At 38.5% G+C, this 24,797-nt stretch overlaps 1 protein-coding gene across 1 annotated transcript in view; it reads left to right on the top strand.

Annotated features, from left to right (window-relative positions):
* SCLT1 (sodium channel and clathrin linker 1) overlaps positions 1–24,797 on the top strand; it is a 780,532-nt gene that overhangs the window by 140,343 nt on the left and 615,392 nt on the right. Inside the window, exon 5 of the mRNA XM_044065718.1 lies at positions 3,113–3,204. Within this exon, the coding sequence (XP_043921653.1) occupies positions 3,113–3,204 (92 nt within the window). The remainder of the gene's footprint in view (positions 1–3,112; positions 3,205–24,797) is intronic.

The raw sequence follows: 24,797 nt of genomic DNA, 5'->3' as shown, positions 1-24,797 counted from the left end.
AGCTGCTAGATTTTTCCCAGTCAGTGTCTTCTCATCTTTTCTAGTTGATTTTCTTTCAGGATCTCTTAGTTTTTCTTTGCAAGCATCCTGGCAGTGTACTTACTAGTTTTCAATAATGAATGCTTTTTGTGTATCAAGACTCAGAAATAATCAGCATGTTTTTATTTTTACTCTGTGATACTCTATGAATTATCATTGTTCTATTAATATTTTCAAATATTTGCTGCCCTGCACAAAGCCATGCTGATCCATGTCTGTAGATTTTGGCAAAACCTTTGCCATTCTCTTAGCTAGTATAGACATAAACACTTTATAAGTACGGTTTAAAACTGAAATGGGTCTGTGTGAAGCTGGGTCTGAAGGTTTTTATTCTGTTTGGGTAGTACAGCCACCATAGGTTTCTTTTGTAATACTGATACCCCCCTCCTTTTTAAAATATTAAACAAATCCTTACTGATCTTTATCACTTTTTCCCTCCAAACTTCCATATTTCCACAGGATTACAGTCTGTTCCTGGAGACTTCCATGTTGATTGATTATGCATCACCATTTTTTTCTCACGTTTTCTTATTATGGCTGTTGTTGAGACTTGTCTTCCTCTAACCTTTGTATAAGATGTCCCTAAACATTTCCATTTGTGCCTTTATTAGTTTTTGCATTCTTCTGCTTTACACAGATTTTCATAAACTTTTTGTAATATCTCTAATATGTCTATAGTTTTTACTTGTAGTAGGGTGTCTGGTGACAACCCTTTCTGCATTCTTTTGTCTAAGTTAGTATACTAAAACTTTTTCTGCTCTTGAGTTATTAAAAAAGTAGCTGCTTAACAGCAACCTTTCTAAATACATCCAAACACTCCTTCATATTCTTTCTAGCAATTTGTTGTTCCTCCTGTTCTGTAAGATCCCCCCGTATATTGCAGTACTTTAACCTTTGTCAACCCCTATAAATAATTCCTTTTGCCTTTTTCATATATGTTACTCTCTCTTATCGCTACAATATTTTTAAATTCCCTTTTCATTTTATCCCACTCGCTGGTTATTGTTACTGAAGAAAGTATATATCTTCCCAAATAACTCATAAGTTATTAATACTACCCATTCCTTAAGTTCCTCCTTTTTAACAGATAAGTAGGAAAGTACAAATGTTTAATTTTTACTTCAATATCCTGCATCTTTTTCTTAGATTTTATTGGTGCATGGTTTGAAATAATTATTGGAAGTATCTTAGACTTTCAATTAAATATACTTGCTTCTGAGAAATATCATTTCTATCCAGACTACCCAGGTATTTACATTGGGAAATAATATTTAAATTCTGTCCGAGTTCCTGCTACTGAAGTCACATCTATGCCAAATATTCTCATATATTTCTTCAGAAATCTACCCTCTTTTGTTATGTTTCACTTCAATTACCCCAATACATTCTCTCTACTATAAAATAGTCCCTTCTCCTCGCTGATAAATAATAATCAGTGTGGATAGCTTATTATTTCTCCCAAAATCCTTTTAAGTTCCATAAAAATGGTTTCAGGTGGAATATAAATACATACTAGTGTAATATCCCTCTGCTGTCAATAACCTCTTAGTGGCACAAATCTAGCACTATTGTCTTTTTTCTATCTTCTTTCACTATCGAAGCCCCTCTAGTAATCATATTATTATTCCCCCTTTTCCTTTGTTCCTAATGCAGTGCAGAATGTCTGCCCTGAAATCCTTTATTTGTTACATTCACATTTGTTTCTATTCAGGTGTGTCTCCTGTAACATTGTTATTTGCACCTACACTTCGTACTAAAATTCAGTACTCTCTACTTTTTATCTGTGCCTACAAGGCTATTTAAAATCACTGGTAATATTGACAGAGTAGTTTCCAACTTTTAGTTTGCATGCACAGACTGACATCTAGCAGGATGATCTCTTTTGTAATGGTTTCTTCTCATTTCCATGTGAACCCATGCCACTTTTTTTTCCAATACTTTTTGTTTCAATGAAAATACTCAAGCAAAACACTAAATATATTTTTTCTGGATGCCCATCCCATTTTAACTTACAACAAACATACAAAACTATGTACAGTTTCAGTAAAACAAAGTTTTCCCCTCCAGATAGGAGCAGTTGTTCCAAATCAATGGCTGCACCCACAGGCATTACCAATTCTAAAGTTAAGGTTACCCAGGCTAATTCATGTTATAGCCTCTGTTTCCACCTAGACTGATGGCAGTCTCTCACTTTCTTTTTTCTAGTCCCTTCCCAGATGTGAAAAACAGTTTGCATACTTTCAGTGAACACTGACTTTTAGCCCTAAGATGAAGTGCACTGGTTACCTTTAAATAAACAAACTACTTCTGCACTGTTATATTAAATGCACTAAAGTAATGTACCATTAAATATCAATTACATTGTATCCTGTACATTCCACTCAAGGCACAGTGTTCAGACCTTTCATGATTAATTATTTGCACCATCCATCTGTTCATCTCCAACTAAAAGCAGTTGGTAATAAAAACCGCTTGCAACTTTGTAAATGTTTGAACGAATCTTTGTAAATTTTACTCAGAACACTGTTCAGACGTCTAATGGTTAATCAGTTGCACCTGTAGACTTCTTTTCACTGACTATAAAAGGATTTGCAAATGGACAAAATAGCTAATGACTTTGCATATGTAAGAAAGAACTACCAATGCCCATGTTTTTTTTCATCTTTTTCTTATTTTTCAAGCATACAAAAGCATTGTAGTTTAAACCAGAGACATTAATCTAGATAGGCACATCTGTACACACAGGAAAATATATTAATTCTACATATATACTACGATCAACGCACTTTAGATTCCCCATCCCAGCAGCCCAAGGTCAGAATCTCCATTTAAGTACAAAGTCTATAGAAAGAAAATGGCTAATGTATTGTAATGACTTGTGAACCTAGGCATGTGGAATACTAACTTCCTTTTTTATCATAATCATGCAGCTGTAAGTGCTAACCTCTCCTCTTGACCATTTCCAGCCAGTAGAATTTGAGTTGGGGAGAGGAATAGTTTCTTTGAAATTTTACAGTCACATTGAAACTGTGAATTACAGGTTCTGATTGCTGAATTTTGTTTATAACTGCAGGAGGAGGATGCCAAAACAGCCCAAGGAAGAGAAGAAGCATCAGACAGAAGACTGCAGCAACTTCAGTCAGCTATTACACAGCTGGAAACACGGTATAATTTATGCAGTACAAGGAAGAATGCAATAAACCTGGTTCACAAGAAATGTGTAACATTACCATTAATACAGTAGTTGGTTTCCCAGTTAATTTCTCTGTAGTTCAGTTAATCAGCTTTGATTCCTTATATGCAGAGTCTGCATGTAATTTATGTGTACATGTGTGTTTTCATTGGCTATTCCAATTTCCTCCCACTCCCCAAAGATATGCTCTAGGAGAATTGTGATCTTCCATTTTGCCCATAGGTGTATGTGTGTGTGCCACCTGCTCTGAGTAGGCATTCTGTCCAAGATAAGTTTCTCTATATTATGTCCCCTGAGTGTCAAAACAATTATTTACGGGAATGCTTGCTGAGGGAACATGTACCCAAAGGACTGAGGACATGGAGATTTCCCTCAGGTACTGTTCAAGGCACTGATTTTTATAAAGAACTTATTTCAGTGTTTAACAGGCATGGTTGTGAATTAGTTGAATGTTTGATGAGGGAAAATGATAAGAAAATGGTTTTAATTAAAAAAATGGTTGATGAATGTGATGCTATGCTTAAAAATGACTTAGGATTTCCATAAAAAAATAGATAGGGCCATGTTTGTCAACATTGATAAATATGTGGAGGATTTGGTTAATAAAAAATGTAAAAAATTGTTAAGGGATAAAAAAGATTATGATGTTGGGAAGGCTCACCCCACACCTAGTGGATGTGGTAGAGTTCAGCAGGTTAATGTTAGAGAAAATATGTACCAAAATGACTATGTTGATCAAGACTTGAGGGATGAAGTTGAAAATGACAGCCTTGAAGTTGTAGCCCCTTTAGACATGCCCCTTAGGAGGTCAGAACGCCTCCAGAATCGATCAAGGCAATTCACCTAGGGCAGGGATGCCGAAAACAATGGGAACTTCAGGAATACATTTTCCAACAGGGGCCGTCCCTACAGGGGACGAGGGAAGGTGAACAACAGGTGGTAATTGATTCTGCCACACAAATGGCAACTCACATAGTTACGAATAATGAGGGCGACTTCAAAATATTTAACTTAAGTGATGTAATTGTTGATCAGAAGTGGGCTGAATTATTCCAAAAAGGGCTCAATTATGTTCCTGCTAAGATTCCCGCTGTGGAAATGGCTCTTTTGGAGTTAAAAGTTGTTGTAAGGAAACTCAATTTGTGTATTTACTTTGATAATGAGTTTAACAGTACACATGCTACACAATGTAAAAAATTGAGGACATTTAACCCTCCTTTACACCCTTTTGTTACAGGTGTTTGAAAACCTTTGTAGTAATTAAGTTAGGAATCTTAGTAAATACAAGAAAGAATAGTTTACAACTAACTTTACTAATGAAGAAAGTGAACTTTTAAAAAAATATCTGTGGCAATACGAATATCAGGTTAATGAAACCTGACAAGGGAGGGGGTATTGTTGTAATGGAAAAAAGGGTGTACTTAGAGAAAATGTTTGAGCACTTGTTCAGTTATAGTTATGAACAAACATCACTGAATGAATTGAATTTAGCCTATAGGCACATTGATGTTATTTTGAATGACTTGCTTTTAGATGGACAGATTACTAGAAGTGAGCTTAATTTTTTGCAACAGAAATCACCCCAGATACCGACCATTTTTGGTATCCTGAAAATCCACAACAATATTGCAGATCCTCCATTGAGGCCTATTGTAGATACTAAGGTATCCAAAACATTAAAATTGGCCAAATTTCTGGATTTGCAACTAAAAAAAACGTGTTGGAAAAACACCAACATGTCCTCAAGGACTGTTGGGATTGTCTAAGTAAGATTAAAGACAACCTGTTTTGTGAACATCTGATTTTGGCTACGATAGACGTAAGGATCTATTTACCGTTATCCCATACAACATTGGTACCCAATGGTTGTATGATTTTCTTTGTTCAATACCACCTTTGGCCACAACAGGATTTTAATGTTCAGAATGCTTATAGAGGTAATCCTAGAGAATAATTTCATTGTGTTTGACAATCAGTACTATAAACAAAAGGTTGGTGTGGCAATGGGGGCAGTGTGTGCCCCTTTATTTGCCACTATTGTGCTTACCCAATGGGAAACAATGTTTGTTTTTAAAAATGACCTATTTAAATTTTGTAAATTCTATAGTTGCTTCCTTGATGACATCCTGATATTTTGGGATGGTCCTCAGGAAGCTTTGGATAGTTTCTTTGAGTTTTTGAACAACAGTACAACTTTTTTGTCCTTCACCATGGAATCTGCCCTGGATAACAATACACCTTTTAGATATTAAAATCACTAAGGACCAGGTTAGAAAAGGGTTTAACTCTACTATATACAGAAAACCTACCTTTTGTAATACCTTGCTACATTTTGAAAGTTATCACCCCCCCACATCAGAAAAAAAATCACTTATCAAGGGGCAGGGGGTGAGGATAGCAAGAATAGTTAGTGACTTTAAACAATTTATTGATGAAATGGACACTTTAAAATCTATGTTGATTAGGAGAGGTTACCCTGAAATTTTTATTGACCCTATTTTGCAGGAAGTTATCACTAAAAGAACTGATGGTATTTTGTTCCCTTATTGGGCATTAATGTGTCAAACACAACCACCACACACACTTTTGAAGGTGGGTTTGGTAATCTGAACATCAGGGTTACTGATAAAGGTTTCAACAGGGCTTTAATTTAGAGATTTAGTCCTGTTTTTAGTGATATCAAAGAGATCATTAACAACAACTGGTGCATATTAACTGATATGAAAGAAAGTAAAGTAGAAATGGGATGTAGGCCATTGGTGATTTACAAAAGAAGTACAAACATTAAAAACCTATTGGAAAGGAATGTACAGAAAAGTGGGGGTGGTTGTATGAGAAGATGTGGACACTGCCCCCAATGTTGTCATATTCTTGAAACAAATGTTGTGCATATCGAAGGTTATGGCAAAGTAAAACTAACACAAAAGATTAATTGTATGACAAAATGCTTGGTATACATTGTTATTTGCCAACAATGTAGTATGTTTTATATTGGAAAAACAAAAAATGCATTTAACAAACGGATATACCAACACACCTACAATCTACGTAAGGTTAATTTGTCTAACGCTCTAGGTAGACATGTTTTTGAGCACAGTGGCCATTGTTTCAGATTCTCAGGTTTGGAGCAAATTATTGACAAAGATATGAGGGGTGGGCCCAAATACATATGGTTGGAATATAGAGAGTTGGTTTGGCAACTCCGTGTTAATGCTACCAGTCCCCCAGGTCTTAATGAGACCTTGTCTATTTCCAGTTATCTTAAACTAAAATCAGAGTTTCATATTTAACCAATGGTATGAATATTTTAGCAGTTTCATGGATTTACATTATTTCATGATTTGTTTGTGAATTTAAATTAGTTGTGGTAGTAACTTATTTATGGTACATTTGGATTGATAGGGTTAATGCAATAACTACTTCATTTATTTTAAATACCTATATATTTATTGTAGTATTTATATTTAGTTTGAGTCTTATTCAAATATTGTTTGATGCAAATGTATTTATTACATGATTTTTTTGACAATTACTTATTTATTAATATATTGTAACAAGAGTTTTGTTTATAGAGTTAACTCAGATGCACATTTTCTTGTGAATTAATTGTTTAATTAATGGGGGGGGGGTTGTTTTTAAGTACCATGTGACTATTAAGAAAAATATTTGTGTGCAAATAATTTATTTTAAGTGTTTCTGATGAAGTCTGAGGCTTAAGGCAGACAAAAGCGCTTAAATTAATAAAGTTTGCTGTGATCCTCCGTTTCTGGACCCTGCTTTTGTCTTGGATATTGGTTTTGCAGTGTGTTTGATTTCTTAGATAGTAGATACTTGTGAGAAGAGCGTAGGTCACAAGGTGGAATATAGTATTGAAGTAGTGATGATGTAGTTTGTGAAAATGAGGAGTTGTACAGTATTTTATGTGTTAGTGTTAGTTGATTAAAGGTGAGAAGGTGGGGTGGTTTGATCCAATTTAGGGACTTGAGAGCAGAGCAATGGTGCGAGTAGTGGGCTTGACCTGTGGCAAGTTTAGCTGTTTTATTATAACATTGGCTAAGTTTTGCTTTGAGGGAAGAGTGTAGAAAGGAGGGTAAGAGATGGGCAGTGGCAAGGGTTACTCTTGCGGAGATTTAGATGAATTTCTTAGCCCTTTACATCATGCCCAATTTTTTTTTTTTTGTTATGTTGGTGCTGATATTTATTTATTAATTATTCATTCATTCATTCACTTATTTATTGACATTTGGTGACTGGGAAAGTTTGACTGGGACAGAAACCATTTTCAGCAGAAGCCCGGGGAGAAAAGCTCCAACAGTAATTCTAAAAATTGACAATAACAGTAATCATTTAATATCAGATTATATGCAGGTCAAACATAAGATTGTTTAATAGTCTTGCGTTTGAAACCACATCAATTGAAGTATTGTTCAGAGAAGTAATAGCAAAGTTAGAAGTATCTGTAGGAAATTGTTTTGGTAAAAATACTAGATGTTTAGTTTTTTTGGGGAGTTAAGTAGTAGATGGTTGTTGGTGAGTCAAGACTCAATGGAATTGAATGCTTCTTGAGTTAAACTCTGTAGATGAGCAAGATTCCTGGTGGAGCAGATTAATGTAGAGTCGGCATATTGAATTAGGGTGGCTTGTTTGGTGACAGTATTAAGATGGTTAATAAAAGTGTTGGAAGAGGAATGGACCTAGTATTGAGCCTTGGGGTACCCCAGTGCTGACTGAAAAGTAAGGAGAGACGTTAGAGTTCCATTTGACAGATTGATATCTGTTAGAGAGAGAGCTAATGAACCATTGTAAGGATGTTTCAGTTAAGCCCTGAAGAGATAGTTGAGTTAAGAGTTTGGGGTGGGCAGCAGTATCAGAGGCTTGGGATAGATCTAAGAACAGAGAAGAGACTTAAGTTTCCTGAGTCACGAGCTTTGTTGACAGTGTCTGTAAAGGATAGTAATGCAGTGATAGTGATATGTGCTGGTATGAGTCCATGTTTTGTGGGGGAGAGAGATTATCGTCAAGTAGGTATTGAAGACATTGTTTATAGATACATTTTTCTAGAAGCTTTGATAGTGGTGAAATAATAACAATTGGCCTAAAGTTAGAAATTTCTGTGGAAGTGCAACCTTTGTGGAGGGGAAGGATAAAAGATTTTACCTCACAGGGACATAAGCTTTATTGATAGATCTATTAATGATTGTGGAGACTGGGTAGGCAGTTGATTTGGCAGCCATTTTTAAGATTGTCTGCAGAGGGGGAATATAGCTTGAGCTTGCACAAGAGGGATTTGATGAAGGAAGTGAGAACTGGTTGAAGGGAAAATGTGGAGTGACTGGTATGAGGAGGATGAGAGAAGTAGAGGATGATGGAGGGAATTTGTTAGTAATGGAAGCTATGCTGTTGAAGGTAGAGTTTAATTGAGATGCTATATCAGGGAAGGTACTATCATAAGGGGATTGGGGAAAGGACTGACTTCCTGGGTTTAGGATTTTTTTGATAGTGTGCCAGAAGGTTTTTGGACTGAATTTGTGCTGATCTTGTCGGTTTGTATATAATATTAGTTTATCTAAACTAACCTGTTTCTTTACAAGGTTATGCAGTGCTTTGAAATGCTGTAAATTATTATGAGTCTTATGTTTTTTGTAAGTTGTCCAAGCCTTGTCTCTTTTTTTTTGCATGAGTGATCTGGTATATACAGAAAGTCAAGGAGTATAGTTGGTTTTGACTCTTTTCCTTCTGCTGGGCGCTAAACTGTCTAAGATGTTTAGGAATGTAGAATTAAGTTGTCCAACTGCATCATCTAGCAGTAAGTATTTAAGGAAGGACCAATTAATGGAGTGCAATATATTTGTAAAGGCGTGCTGGTCAAAGTTAGATAGGTTTTATACTGTCTTGTAGGTATGTTGTCTGCAGGAATGAGAAAGAAGTCTAGTTGTGCAGATGAGGTGGTGATCACTGATAGAGGCTGAACTTGTTTTGGATATAGAGAAATTGCTAGGTTTGGAGACCAGTATCCAATCAATAATTGAGCCATTTTGGTTTGCAGAACAGGTAAAGTCTGGCGAGTAACTAGTTGAGAAAATCCGAATAGGTTTATGCCATCTGTGGGGAATTGTAAGTTAAGTTTCTGCCAGTCATTCTTGACATCATCGAATAATGCTGTTTCCAGAGAGATATTTTTGACACCCATTATAGGATACTTTCCAGAGTTGGTAAGTTATTGCTGGGGGTATGTATAAAGCTATATTACAGAGACTTTTATTTTTGTGTAATTTAAGGTAGGTGATCTATAGTTCAGCTTTGTCAAAGGAGGGTATGGCTCTGTTGTGAGGGGTTAAGGAGATGGAATCAGGATATTTTACTGCAACACCGCCTCCTTTTCTTTTAAGTCAGTCAGCTCTGAACATATTAAGGCCAGGAGGAAGCACTTTGGTATATTTTATGTGCAGTTTAAGCCAGTTTTCAGTGATTACTTGTATGTCAAGAGATTGTGCAGTTATCTAAGCATGCAACTCAGAGATTTTGTTGCACATGCTATGCGCATTTACTGAAATAAATGTAAGCATATTTCATGAACCTGTTAATGACCTGATGATGGGAATTGAGTGATGTTGTGACCAGGGTTAGGGTGGATGTCACCACAGAGCGGGAGGAATTTCAAGAGTGTATAGTAAAGGTAAGATTTAATTTTGGTTAAATTGTCCGTACTTTTAATGTTAAACAAGTTTAGGTTTAAAGAACAATATATGGTCTGTGTGAAAGAGATATGGTGATGGGTGTGGAGTAGTGATTTGTGTTATTGGTGTAAGAGGTAGTGTCTGTAGGAGAGCTTAGCATGGGTTAGGTTGGGATTAGATATGATCTAAGTGAAGAGAGGTAGAAGAACATTAGTGATGGTGATTAGGGGTGGGAGGTTGGCATACTGGTTAAAGTGTTTACCTTATAAAACACAAGATGCACGGTTTGATTCTGACATAGGGTAATTGCCTAGGCTTATAATAGCCCAAATGGGCAGTTAGCCTAGTGCTAATCTATGAACCAATGAACCTATGATAGGAGAGCAAGGAGAATAATTTAGATTAAGGATTATTAGAGAGGTAATCAGAAAAACTACGTATGTGGAGGAGAGTAGTAAAGTTTGTAGAAATGAAGGAAGGGGAGTAGTATGTAGATAGATTTCTAGTGTGATATTAACAGAAATATGTTGAGAGATGGAGTGTATGGATGAGGATGGTGGAGCTAACAGAATAAGGGGTGTGGTGTGGATAAGTTTAAATTTAGAGGTTTTGGGGGCAAGGTACAGGAGCAAAGTGAGCTCGGAGGGCGAACGGAGTGGGTTGACATCCCAGAGACCAAGAATCTTCAGGTAAGTTACCAGTGAGGCAGCAGCAAATATATTTAAAACAGTTGTTATGGGGTCAGTTAAGTATTGGGAGCACAGTAGTAGGGTATATAAGGTTACATAACACAGCATTAAAGACTATAAGCTTAAGGTTGTTCTGTACTCCTTGGGTTATCCTGCTGGCAGGAACTGGGCTTCTAAAAATTGGTCCTTTTCAGTGTCAGACAGACCACAAAGAGGCAGATACAGGCCTAAACAACGGGGTGCTGCTACCTTCAAAAGCGGATAAGAGAAATCACAACCTTACAGGAAACAGTCCCCAATGACTTTCCTCTGCCAGATCCAAGCACTTTTTTTTTGGCAGCCCCCTTAGGAGGAAAACTAGCACTTTTTTCAGCAAATTGGCAAAAGATTACCCAAGACAAATGGGTCTTGAACATAGTGTCCCAAGGCTACAGGTTCCAGTTTCATACCCTACCAAGTGCAAAAGGCATGCCTGACCTGCCACACAACCAATGGGCAGAGGCACAAAAGCAAATTACAGCCCTCCTGGACATGAGGGCCATTCAACAAGTACCACAAGAGCAGGGGCAAGGATTTTACTCCAGACTTTTCTTAGTGCCCAGAAAGGACAAAACCTGGAGACCAATACTGGACCTGTCTATACTAAACACGTTTCTGGAGGTTCCAAAATTCAAGATGTTGACTCTACAGCAGCTACTGCCCATGCTGGGCAAGAAGGCTTGGCTCGTAACTTGGGACCTAAAAGAGGCATACCTGCATGTCCCAATCAGACAATCCTGCAGAAGATACCTCAGATTCATAGCTGGCTCAATGCACTACCAATTCTCTCCACTGCCCTTTCGCTTATCTACTGCGCCCAGGGTCTTCACAAAATGCCTGGCACCAGTAATTGCATTTTGTAGACAAAGAGGAATTCAAATATATCCCTACTTGGACGACTGCCTTATTCAAGCAGAGAACAAAGACATGCTTCTAAAGCATATGGCGTTTGTAAAAAGATTACTAATTTGCCTAGGGTACACAGTAAACGAAAAGAAATCAAAACTAGTACCCTCTCAAGAGATAATATTCCTGGGTGCAATATTAAATACAACTGCCCAGATGGCTTATCTCACGCCAGACAAACAAAAGCAACTGACTTCTTACTTCAAAAAGTTGGCAACAAAAACCCAGTTATCTGCAAGAAAAATCCTGCAGGCCTTGGGTTTCATGGCATCCTGCATTCTACTAATTCCATATGCCAGACTGCATATGAGGAAACTACAGTGGTATCTAAAAAGTGTTTGGACTCAGCATTACCACAGCCTGGAGACAGTAATTACCCTTATTCTCTGCCTGCAACAGGAGTTTCAATGGTGGGCACAGGCCTGTCACCAGAACAAGGGTCTGCCATTCACTTTACCCACAGCCATACAGACACTGACAACGGATGCATCAGATTATGCCTGGGGGGCCCATATGGCAGGAAAATGTATTCAGGGCACATGGCCTGCAAGCCAGATGCATCTTCACATCAATCAAAAAGAGATGCTAGCTGTTCAGAATGCCCTGACAGCTTTCAAGGATCTACTTCATCCAGGACAGCTACTGATAAAGACAGGCAATACTACGGTCATGTGGTACATAAACAAGCAGGGAGGTACACATTCCTACCCCCTCTGCAGACAAGCAATGACCTTATGGGACACAGCATTGGCTTATCAAGTTCACCTGCAAGCACAATTCCTGGAGGAAAAACAAATACTCTGGCAGACTAACTAAGCAGAAACCTCATGGATCCCCACGAGTGGAAACTGGATCCACAAGTCTTCAGCATGATAGCAAGGAAATGGGGATGCCCAGACATAGATCTATTTGCCTCCCCTCACAACTGCCAATTACAGAGATTTTGCACAAGGATTTATCACAAACAAGATTGGAGAGTGGACGCCCTATCTTTCAGCTGGAAAAATCTAACAGTATATGCTTTTCCTCCACTGCCTCTCCTTCCCAAGGTGGTACTAAAGGTCAGACAAGAGAAGCCAAAAATGATACTGATTGCACCAGACTGGCCACGCCAGCACTGGTACCCAATCCTAAAGAGCTCGTTTCAAGGTCCAGCATGGATATTGCCTCAAACTTCTCACTTGCTGACCCAACAAAACAATCAGATCCTGCACAGCCAACTCAGGACCTTAAATCTGGCAGCATGGCGGATAATGTAGTCATTCAGAACACTCCTCTTTCAAAAGCTGTTATGGATGTTATGTTGGAGGCCAGGAGGCCCAGTACCAGAAAATCTTATGCAGAAAAATGGAAGAGATTCTGTGCTTGGAACCAGGAACGAGGCATTGACACCTATATACCAAATATCCCTCAGATTGTACAATACTTAACTGAGATGCTGGACAAAGGCCTTTCCTTTTCATCAGTTAAGATTCATGCCTCTGCCATTTCAGCCCATTACAATACGGAACCACCTATCTTTTCACATCCTTTAATAAGGTAGTACCTCAGAGGGGCCAAAAACATCAGGCCTCCAAGGAGAGCACCAAGTCCGGCACGGGACCTCAATTATGTCTTGGGAAAATGTACACTGCCTCCTTTTGAGCCAGCCTCAACAGCGGATATAAAATTCTTATCCTGGAAAACAGCTCTGCTCCTAGCAATAACCTCTGCAAGACAAGTCTCAGAGTTACAAGCACTCATGTCTGTGGAACCTTTTATCATTTTTCATCCAGACAGGGTTTCTCTGAGGACAAACCCAACATTTATGCCTAAGGTGGTGTCCAGTGTGGCCCTCAACCAAACCATTCACTTACCTACCTCTTATCCAAACCCACAGAACAAGGGTGAGAAAATTCTGCATTCTTTGGACATACACAGGCAGCTACGCTTCTACTTGGACAGAACTAAAGCTTTCAGAAAGACTGCACAACTTTTAGTTTCATATGCTGCAGGATCACAAGGAAAGGCCATCTCAAAACAGACTATTTCTAAATGGATAGGCCATTGCATCCATTTCTGCTATTCTCAGTATGGCAAATCAGTGCCTAAGGGCTTTAGGCCTCATTCTACCAGAGCAGCAGCCTTCCTCAGAGGAGTACCAACCAAAGACATCTTACAGGCTACAACTTGGAGTTCAGTGCACACTTTTACAAAGCACTACCATTTACCTCTTTACTCTAAATCAAGAGCAGGTTTTGCCACTGCAGTTCTGCAGGGACTCATAGCCTCTCCTAATCCTATTTAGCCCAGCCACCCATCCTCAGCTTTGGGATTCAACCCAAGAGTAATGACTGCAACAGTGAAACACGATGAACATAGTACAGTTGTGTACCTACCATAAATGTAGATGTTCGAGTGTATTCACTGTTGCAGTCCAGGTTACCCTCCCACCGTCCCCCTTTCTTTTGCTGGGGTTTATCTGTACTTCTCTATTCTATACAACCTATGTGGTGTATTTTCTTGTAGATGAAGGAAATGTTTCTTTACTGCATGTATGTTTATTGGCATATTATATTTAGCCTACCCTTTTGGGGCATCTGAAATCTGGGGCAAGAAAAACTGAAGAAAATGGCGTCGGCTGCATCTTTTATACCCCTGGCGCACTGACGGCAGGGAAGAGGCGACAGCAACCTACGCTGGACCAGGACTTTGGAATTCAGGCCGAGTACGGGTAGCCTGCCAGCAGGATAACCCAAGAGTAATGACTGCAACAGTGAATACACTCGAACATCTACATTTATGGTAGGTACACAACTGTACTTTCTAGGTTCATTTTTCCTTAGGTGTCCCACAGTGTTTTTTCCCTGTCCCTTCCCCTTGATTAATTCTTGCTTTTCTTCCTAAGAATATGGCCTCTGTTCATAAGATGCAGGGTAAGTTATGACATATTTTTGAATCCAAGATAAGTTATACCACATTTTGGAGGAGGCTTGTGTTTTCTTTGAAGATTTACCCGTAGTAATAATGAATTGGCATACTCTCAGCAAGTTGGTGCAAAGAAGGGCAGTAGTCAATTACCTGATTCAGCAACACAGATGAAGGATACTCCAAATAAAACAAGGAGGCAAGAAGGGACTATACAACCTCTGTTGAAGGAGACACACCTATTCCAGCCCATCCAAGTAAAGAAACACAGGGAAGTCAGTGTTCTGGGGTGAGATAGACCCAACTTACTAATGAATATCTGGAGAGTTTTATTGATGCTCTAAGTCAGAAATGTAAATCCAGGTTGCTTGAATTAGCTTTGGACAAGGGTTTCCCTTCTTTGGGGCTAGAACCAAAAAGAATACTTTTGTTGTGATGTTTATCTTTTAGCAGTATGTAAAATCATACAGCATTGGTAGGATGCCTCCTGGTCCGTATAAACTTTGTAATCCTGTCTATAGTAAATGTTTCACACAAAGGATGTGAGTAAAATGTGCTAGAGTATATTGCAGCCTACATGATACCACCCCACTGTTGCTCTGGGATTTTTTACTCCCTTTGGAATAGCTTTTGCATCAACATTGAACAGTAAAACCAAGGAGACAGCACATTTGTTTGTTATATAGTTTAAAAGTGCTATTAATATCAGTTAATGCAGTAGCACCAGTCTCTGACTAAAATTTTAAGATTTACCGGCTCAGTCTTTTTTTGTGAATATTAAAATTTCAGTTTTAACACTGGCCATATCAAGTATGCTTTTATTTATGCTGTGATTTGCCTTACTATAGTAAGTTAGTACTTTAGGCATCAGAACAAGCAAAAATAAAGTGGCATATTTACATGCATTAACTGGTTAACCTCTTGTACATATCTGCTTTCACTGCGTAGCTCTACCCCTCTGCAGTTCTACTACTCATGCATGCCTACCATCTTGTTGTTATTGCTAAGTGAGGAATGGGGCCTTAATCTCATGTCTCCCATTTCCCACCATCCATACTTATTTTTGTAGCTGTTGTCTTCACCACAGTAGATACAGCAGAATTCTTGTCATTGTTTTTTAAAGCTAAGCAGTTTCTTCTGAAGTCACCAACTCCCTCGTCTTCACCCTATTAATCCACTTGTTTCTACGGGTTGAGAACCAGGCTCTTTCATTTCCAGGTCAGGGTGAGGACTCTTAAGTCCCATTCTTCCCAAAGATTTGGACAGGAGCTTTATCATATAACAAAAGTATTTATGCCTTTAAAATCTTTAGGGTAAAGAAATATGCAATCTATATTTTTACTACTTATTATTGACCTAAAACTGTTGGTGAACTCTCTCCAAATGAAGTCTGTCAAATCAGATGGGTTCATCTCCTTTCCAGTACTAACCTTCTTTCACAACAAACTTCCTTATCAGTATGCTTCTCAGACTTCAAGAAAAACATCTAAAAGTTTCTAGACTCCTAAAGTCAAACAAAATAAATGGCTCACCCAAGAACTTAAACCACTGTGCAAGCTGAATGGCAATGCTTGGAAGTCTAGAAACCACCCCTTCAGTAGGGGCCCAGAACACCTTTATTCACCTTTGGAAATTAACCAAAAAAGCTACTAGAAGGCACAAAGCAAATTTCATTATGATTATTCAGACCAACTTTTAGTACAACCAAAGGAAATTCTGTAACCTGGAAACAGCATAATAAATCATACCCCCCTTCAAAACACTCTGTAATAACAAAAATAACCTCTTGTTACCAAATGACTTGAATGGATTCTTCACCTTACACCTACTAATAAAAGTTCAGAAATAATTCTTATTTCTTCTCCTGAAGATAGCACAATAGTTGCCTTCTGTTATAAAGCGATCTCACCTAAAGACATAGCACACTGGTACAGATCGCCTGCACCCCTGGTTTGTTTTGCTGTGCATATCTCCCAACTGTTAAATATGCAACTGATGTCATGCCAAGAATTTTATGCCTTTTCAGTGGAAAATGGCAAAGGTTAGGCCACTCCCCAAAACTTCTAATCTCTCTTTAAATGACTTCATAACTATTTTAGTTCTCCCACCACTTTTAAAATTATTGAAAGCTAAGTTGCAGTCAGCTATACAAATACATTCAAACCTATAGGCTTCTCTGTCAATAACAACATAACATTTCTTCTCAAAGAAGCACAATGACCATCCTTTAAGCTCTAACATATGACATATTACAAAATATGTATAAAGGTTGACTTACAGGACCCATTTTTGTTGACCTTGTAAAAGTCTTTGACATGGCTGATCACGTTCTCATGTTAGCCTCCTTCACCCTTACAGGGATTAGCTCTCATTCAACACAATGATTCAGAGATTTTCTTAAAAATAGATACTTTAAAGTTTGAGTAAATGCAACATCCTCTCCCATTGCTCCCATTAACAAAGGTGTCCCTCAAGGAGCCATGATATCCCCCAATACTGTTCTTCTTATTTATAAATTAGCTACCTTCAAGTCTCTCTCTTCTTCCGATCATTCTTTATGCAAAATGACACAGTTATCTATAGATCAAACACCTCCCCAAGTCTCATAAAAGATAAACTAGAATAAGATCTCAGCTATCTCAGTAAGTGGTCAGTTCAGCATAATCTCAAAAAAGAAGCCATTGTTATTTAGTACCCCCCATAACCTTACCAAAACCTCATCAAACTGGACCACTTTCCCCAGCAGCAAAAAAGTATTGGAAACAATACCTTGGCATTTGTTTAGACTCCTCCCCTCAACTGTCAATACCTTATCCAAGTCACAAAAACCAAAGTCATCAAATTCCTTTTCTCAGCTAAAAAGATATCCTATTTTTGATCCCCTGCATGCAGAGCAGACATAGGAAAAAGATTTCTTCTTCCAGAACTTAAAATGTCTGTTTTTTGCTTCAGCCTCAGAAAATAACCTAACTACACTACACACCACCTCAAACAATAGATGTGGAGTAGACTCATAACCCTTTCTTCAAGAACTGAAAACCACTGATCTAAGCTTCACACATTCCAGAGAATCAGACCTTATAGGCCCCTAATCCCTTTCCTGCTGTGCAAGTACTGTCAGAGAGACACTCACCATGTAGTTTAATATTGCTCTTATAGTTTACTCCAAACCTGCAAACACTCTCCAAGTTTAAAGTGAAGTTAAGAGAGCACTCCTCCTCAGTACTTGGCCCAAAGGTTTGGGTATTAAGCATCTCTCTAAGCATGTCATATCCATGCAGTTCTTTCCTAAGTTCCACTATGAATTAAAAAAGCATATTTTCAAATAAGCCCAATGCAGGTGCTATTCAAAGTATACAGTTATTTCATTGCAAGACCACGAGTCAATTCTTTTGTCCCATGACAAATACTTTGATTTTTGTGCATAAATGAAGATTAAATAGTGCTAACATCCATATACAGAAAACTCCATTCCACCCTTTATCCTCCCTCTTCTTTTGCTAGCCCCAAATGTTATAAGTATTATAGCTGAAGGTGTGCATGCAGAACTCGCATGATGGTTAAAACCTTACGTAGTGTAGCTACAAAGTTTTAACACTTGCTTTAAACTATCAATGTGTATTGTATTGCTTCGTATTGTCCATATTATGGTAAACTGAAGTGAAAATTGTTTTCTTGTCTGTCCACTTGAAGCTGTGTGCTTCCTTGTTCAGCCCAAAAGTGGTTTAAATGGCTGAGTGTTCTACCCCTATAAACAAGTATATCCATCCATACATACATACATACAGCTGCTCCAGTTGCATAGAGGGATGAAGTCCTGACTACAACCCAGACAAACCGGGTTCAATTAGAGACTCAGACGACTGATGGAGCAGCAGGGAGGGATGGGCATTAACATCCTTCCTTTGAATGCCTACCCTGCCAATCCATGGTGGAGGCTGGAAAAGACACATTGGTACATGTGCCTAAAGAGGTTATAGGATGGAGACTTGGCTGAGCTGCTGCAGAGGTGGGGCAATACACTGCACTCCCGCTCCCAAGGTTAACCATTAGGCTCACAAGGGAGAGGGGGAAATGGGTAGGTCATAAGTCAAATCCCCTCCCCTGGACTGGTGCACAGACACGCTGAGCCCCTGGATGCTTAGTTCTGCTACCAGTTCCAGCAACACCAGATTGTCTGTGGGAGGGGATAAAGCAGCTGGTAGAATCACTGCAGATAAGCACTAGGGTGCCGGGCTAGTACAATGAAGAGCAGTGGTTGTGGGGGGCAAAAAAAAAAAAAAGACAGATAGACATACATAAATCATTTTTGCCCAGAAGCCAGTCAGACAGTCATGTGCCTGCCTGATAACCCTTCCCTTGTGCAGCAAGTAGCTGTCTTTGCTTATAAGTAGAAGGGAGAGGTGTGCCTTCCCATGTGTTATGTCCTGGCTTACATGCAGCCACTATAACCCAAAACCCTGCTGCAATTTGTGGTACCACTATTACTTGGTGTGGTCAGCAATGTAGCTTTTGTAGATGGTACATCTTCCTCCAGTATGTGCCTCTCATTCCCATCCATTCTGCCCATTCCAGTAACTTGAGACATTGCTCAAACTTTGGTCATCTGGGTGCAATTATGGCTTTTTCCTCATTGCACCACAAAAACAGACAAAACCAGTCTTAGTAAAACAGTATGGTGATTGCAAAATAATCTTAATTTATCACACAGATGTCTTAATGAGGGTTGGTATTTGTTGTAGGTAACTAGAAGGCACATTTATATTTCCAGTGCAACCATACAAGTAGGTTTACCACAACTCTCATAGTCTAAAACTACAAGTTTACACTTCCCACTTGAAAAGTCATTCCCAGCACTCTTCTAATTAATACCTGAAGTACATGATTATATTAAAAATATAATCCAACAGCTTTTGTACTAAGCAGCTGGTTATAGTTGAGTATAATTAATTTAAATTACAAAGGTGCACACAGTAATAGATTGCAAAATTTGCAATTCTTTAACTCAGAATAAATGTTTAAATAATGTTAGTTTCTAGTGCACCAAAATAAATATTTATTTGACATCACGTTTACTTAAATTATTGTATCCATTATCAACAGGAAACACACACAGCAATACTGGCCTGTAAAATTACACAACAAATCCCAGCTGTAATTTTCAGTTTTCGATTAAATAGAATTCAAATTCAGTGCCTAGTTTAGGCCATTTAAGAGTTTGCCTGATCATATAATACTCATTGAAAATTTCAAATTTACGCACCAGGCATCTAAGTTGAACTTAAAGGAATTTATTTCATCCAGATTTCTAATAACAGAGGTTAAGAATTGCATAATCTACCAGCCCTTGCTTGAGAAGAAAGGAAAACTCTATTCTTGAATTGCTTGAATCAAGTTTCACCAGTCAATTGTTATTTCTCATTTGAAGTCCATGGAATAAATTCTATTCCTAATGTTGCTGTCAGGTAGTCATCATGCAGACATTTAAAAATCTAAATTAAATAGTTGCTCAAACAAATAAATAAATGCTTAATACAGGCCATATTCAAAACTGGTAATATTGTACACCAGGCATTAAAATGTCTGCCATATATGGATAACCATCAATAATAAATCAGATCTGCTAGAAATATAGCTGCTGTTTAAAAAAATGTCCAGATGTTTTAAACATCCCTGAAACCTGGCTTAAATCGCACAACTCTTGGGTTTCCTACTTAATAATCAGGCTGTTTTCCAAGATAATAGACCTTCTAGAAGACTCACTGAACTGGCTAGTTGATCAACCACTGCTAAAAAAACAACAAATATAAGTACGAGTTGCATACATTTACCCCCCACCCCCCCCCAGCCTCAGTACTGTTTCTAATCTATTAAAAATACTTAATCCTGAATCACTAAATTATACTTGTATATCCCTGGGTTCTCCATTTATGTAGCAGCATTATTATTATTTTATTTTTTTCTCTTCTCCTTTGCTGACAACTTCCACCTCCCAACCTTAGCTGCCTCATTGATCCATTTGTTCCTCCTGATCCCCAAAGACAAGGATTAGGCAGATCAGAAGTGGGACCATCATCACCAAATGAGAGTGGGGTGCTCTTTGTATGTTCTGTCATCCCATAGTGCATTCTTGTTGGTATGCAACTGGTTGGGGTGCAGTGTTTTTTTTTTTTTTTTGAATGTGCGCCCATACCTCTGTGTGACATGATCAAATGACCCTTTCCCAGCACATCTGTGTGATCCCTAGTCTATAACAGGGATTATACTGTGAACACTGCCCAGAGTACTCATAGCCCCCCCCCCCCAAGAGAGGTTAAGCCTCTTAATTCCTCTTCTCCTCAACACCAGCTCCAATAGTTTCTGAACCACTAGTCAAAAGTGGGTTGGCTTGGTCATATTGAGGGCTTTATCCCCATATGCCAGTGTAACTGGCTAGTATTAATGTTGGAGTTCAAAACAGAACAGACTTTGCTATCTTACTGCCCTTGCATAGCTAGCTGATAATCCATGAGAAAAAATTCTGCGCAAAGTATATTTATTGATAGTCGTAGGGGTAAGCCAGAAGGTTTTTTTTTTGTTTTTTTTTTAACAGTTACTTAAGTTTGGCTAAACTCCTCCCTGTGCACTGATGTCTTTGTTGGCAATTCTCTCTTGTAATGCAGGGTGTGGCAGCTTATGCCATGACATATGCTCAGTGCACAAGTTTTTATGGTTAAATCCCCAGTAGAGATTGGAGACCCCACAGGAGTGATAGCTTCATGGGAGTAGGGTTGTCTTGAGGGATTGCGTCACTCACTGAAATGAGTGACATATCCTCACTGATGCCTTTCATGCCAAAATTTAGGGGCATGTTTTTGTAGGGCTACAAAAAGTAAACCCATCGTTTCTTCCCAAATGATGGCCCCTGGTGTACATGGAATGAATGGGCCAACTGACTGAGAGGTCTGCAGGCAGGGGGAGGGAGATCTCAAAAAATGTATATATGTTTATTTGTTTACACTTTGTTGACCAGATTATTCTGACTAGACCAGTGGCCTCTTTTCAGAGGAGACCTGATGTGGTATTCATACTGACTAGGGGAAATTTGGCCTTGGCAGCTGTGAATTTCCCCTACTCTATTTTCGACAAGTTCTGTGGGATCTTACATTCAACTGAGCTACCACCAACTCAGGAAGATGGAGTCTCAATTTAATGCCTCATACAAAGGCCAACACCGCCAGGAGTGCAGCCCCCCCACCCCCATGTTGCACAGCAGTGCCTGTATTGGAAAATAAATCCAAACATCTCAGATGAGAATAGAACACACAACCTTCTGATCTTCCTGCACCAAAGGCCCATGTGCTACCTATTTATTATGTGTTTGTTGCATTTTTTACTGGGGTGGTCCAACTGGATAGACAAGCTGCTACTTATCAGCAGAGACCCTAGAAGAAAAGCTCCACAGTCAAACGAGTAAACAGTAAAACAATAGTTAATGCATTTTACGTAATAAGCATACATTCATTCTAGGTTAATCTAAGTTGGTCACCGTTTGCTAAAGATGTTTTTACACCTGATATGGAAATTGTACACAGAATAAAAATGTCAACAGTGTCACATTTAGGACAAGAAAATGAAACCGATTATTTATGATGGATGTATAATGCAGTTTGTTACAAAGTTTTATGGCAGAATTTTTTTTTTAAATTATCAGGTTGAAAGTAAGTAAAGGAGGTTCTTTGAAGTACAAAGAGCAGTAGTGCAGACTGTGGTTATACCATGAGGAGTATGAGAGCTATTTATTGAGTAGAGAGGCTATATAGAGGGTAAAGATGTCCAAGAAAGTGGCTGAGGGAGAAGAGAGAGACAGCATTTAGGTTATCCCAGGAGTGGTGCAAGAGGATAACTAAGTATTTTATAGGTGATCCTTTAAATTTAGTTTGAAAATCTTTATTGCTGTCTGTAAGAGGTAGAGAGAGAGGTGTAGAATACTAGGTTTGAGAGAGAGAGGGGAGTATAACGAGTTTCTAGCTGTATTGTTTAATTACAGTTAGCAATATGTTGTCACAAGAGTGTAGTGATCTCTTGTGACTGTATATTTGGAGAATATTGTTTAGACTTGGGCATTTGTTTGGATCATATATGAGCATATGTGTCATGACAAGCTGTGAGCAGGTTAAATAGTGCCTTAATTTCAGCCACTAAAGTTGCTTTACTGTGTGGCAATGATGTCCTATAATGATGTTTGGTAGCAAATTTTGCGATTTTATTCTAGCACTGGTCAAGTAAGCAGAGTTGATTGGATTGTAAATTGAAGAATAATGTGGACTGTGTATAGGATAGTATGGATTAGAAGACATGAGACAATGCTCATCACAGCCTGCTGTATTAGGGTTTGGTAGAAGGCTCCCAATTTTTTGAGTTTTCTTTGCAGCCTGTTTTATGTGGTAGCTAAATTTTAGGTTTTCATCAATGGCAATGGGTTACTATTTTGGTATTGTTTGATGAGAGAATTTTTTTGGTTGGATATTTGCTTAGGCATGATTATGGAACTATAATTCAGACAAGTCTCAGTATGTGAGAGCTTCTTGGGTGTACTCTTGTAGTTTAACTATGTTTTGATAGAGCAGATGACTGTGGAATACTCTGCATATTGGATGATGGTTGCTTATTTGGCTGCTAAATGCAAGTCATTAATGACTATATTAAAAAGTAGTGCACCTAATATAGCAGCTTGAGAGACTTCCACTGTTACAGGGAGAAAGGAAGAGATGTTGTTTTGCCACTTTACAGCTTCCTGTTTGAGAGGTAACTGTTAAACAAGGAAAGTAAGAGATTATCAAAGCCTAGAGAAGATGTTTGGCATAGGAATTTTTTGTGTGACACCATGTTGAAAGCTTTGGACAGATCAGGGAATATGGAAGGGACAAGGTGTGACAGTGAGAGATAGTGATAGATATGCCAGAGAGAGCAGGGCAGTGCATGTGTAACATATGCCAGCATAGCTAAATGGAGTTTGTAAATAATTATGACATTTGTGTATCAGACTGATTTAAACAGGTGGGTCCTTCTGCACAGAAAATAAATACACGTGTGTCAGACTGGATTGCAACTGTTGAATTGAATGTATTGTAACAAAGGATACTGGAAGAGAAGAGGTTAATCTCATTTCAGACAACTTTGAAAAATAGCCTGACATTAAATTACTTGGTTTAGGCCATAAAGATTGTATCTTACAGTTCTGATTGCAACCAGAGACAAAATATCTGTGTAAAAAAGGACTAGGAATCCCATTGTGTTGTCCTTAGGGGTGAACTAATTGTTACCCTGGAAGGGTGGACATTTTTGAAATGGTTTTATAGCTGGCAGATGCTGTAACGCATCCTAGCAAAACTCTATGTGTGTAGTATAACGCATATGAGCTAGAGTCTGGTTTAATTTCTAGTAAAGGGGGTAGTGTGGGAACCAGAAGTCAGATGAACAGATGTATGTGATGTCATTTTATAATTCAGCACTGAAAGATGTTTTAATACTAGATGAGACAGAAACATCAGGGCAGTCTGTTTTGTGAAACCTGACAAAGAAGGACCCCTCACCATATCATCTTGCCTTGCTTTAGTAAGTGAACTAGGGCGCATTGATTCTTTAGATCAGTCAGAAAAATATAGTGCAGTTGGTTAAGTATTGTTTTTCTGTATCTGTGTGAACCTTTCCATCTGTGTTATTTTTAATATTTCCTGTGATTGAAACTTTGGTGTTTATTTTAAATAAATATTTAGTATTTTCGTGTTTTTTTGTTATTCATTATTAAATGTTTTTACACACTTCTTGTGGCTGGTCTTTTAGAGAATATTTTAAACTTTGAGTGTACTTATTTTTATTTGGTGACACTGTGGCCACTCCTGAAAGCCTTGCTGTGTTGGTCAAACACTACCATTTGTATTTGTATTAATTTTACTCAGTATAATTGGGTACCCTTTTAAAATCCTTAGAGTAGCGGGCTTTGGAGTGTTCTGGTTGCAGTACCTACCTTATAGTCTGGGCAGAGGGGGCATAGCTGGTAAATCTGTGCTAGCCTTTCCCAGGTGCATTAGTGTGTGTGTGTGTGTGTCAGCTATTTGGAGCAGGGACACAGAGCACTGGATTCCAGAGAAGGTGGTGGAGGGATTGGCTTGGAACACTTGGCTGAGGACTCAACCCTACAGCTGTATTCAGTGTGGAGTCTTATTTGGGGCCTGGTGAGAGAGAGGGAAACCCAGCCCCAGGATGGGTGTGTTTTCCCTGTGTGCTCTTAAGGAAACTTGTGCTTGGTGCAGAGAGCTGCATCTGGAAGTGTGTGTATATATTTTTGTTCCAAGTGAATGTCCC

Source organism: Protopterus annectens, chromosome 3.part0 (assembly GCF_019279795.1).
Source record: "Protopterus annectens isolate FY-2018-M chromosome 3.part0, PAN1.0, whole genome shotgun sequence".
Lineage (NCBI taxonomy): Eukaryota > Metazoa > Chordata > Ceratodontiformes > Protopteridae > Protopterus > Protopterus annectens.
The sequence above is the reverse complement of the archived record's forward strand: the minus strand, read 5'-3'. Positions and strand labels throughout refer to the sequence as shown.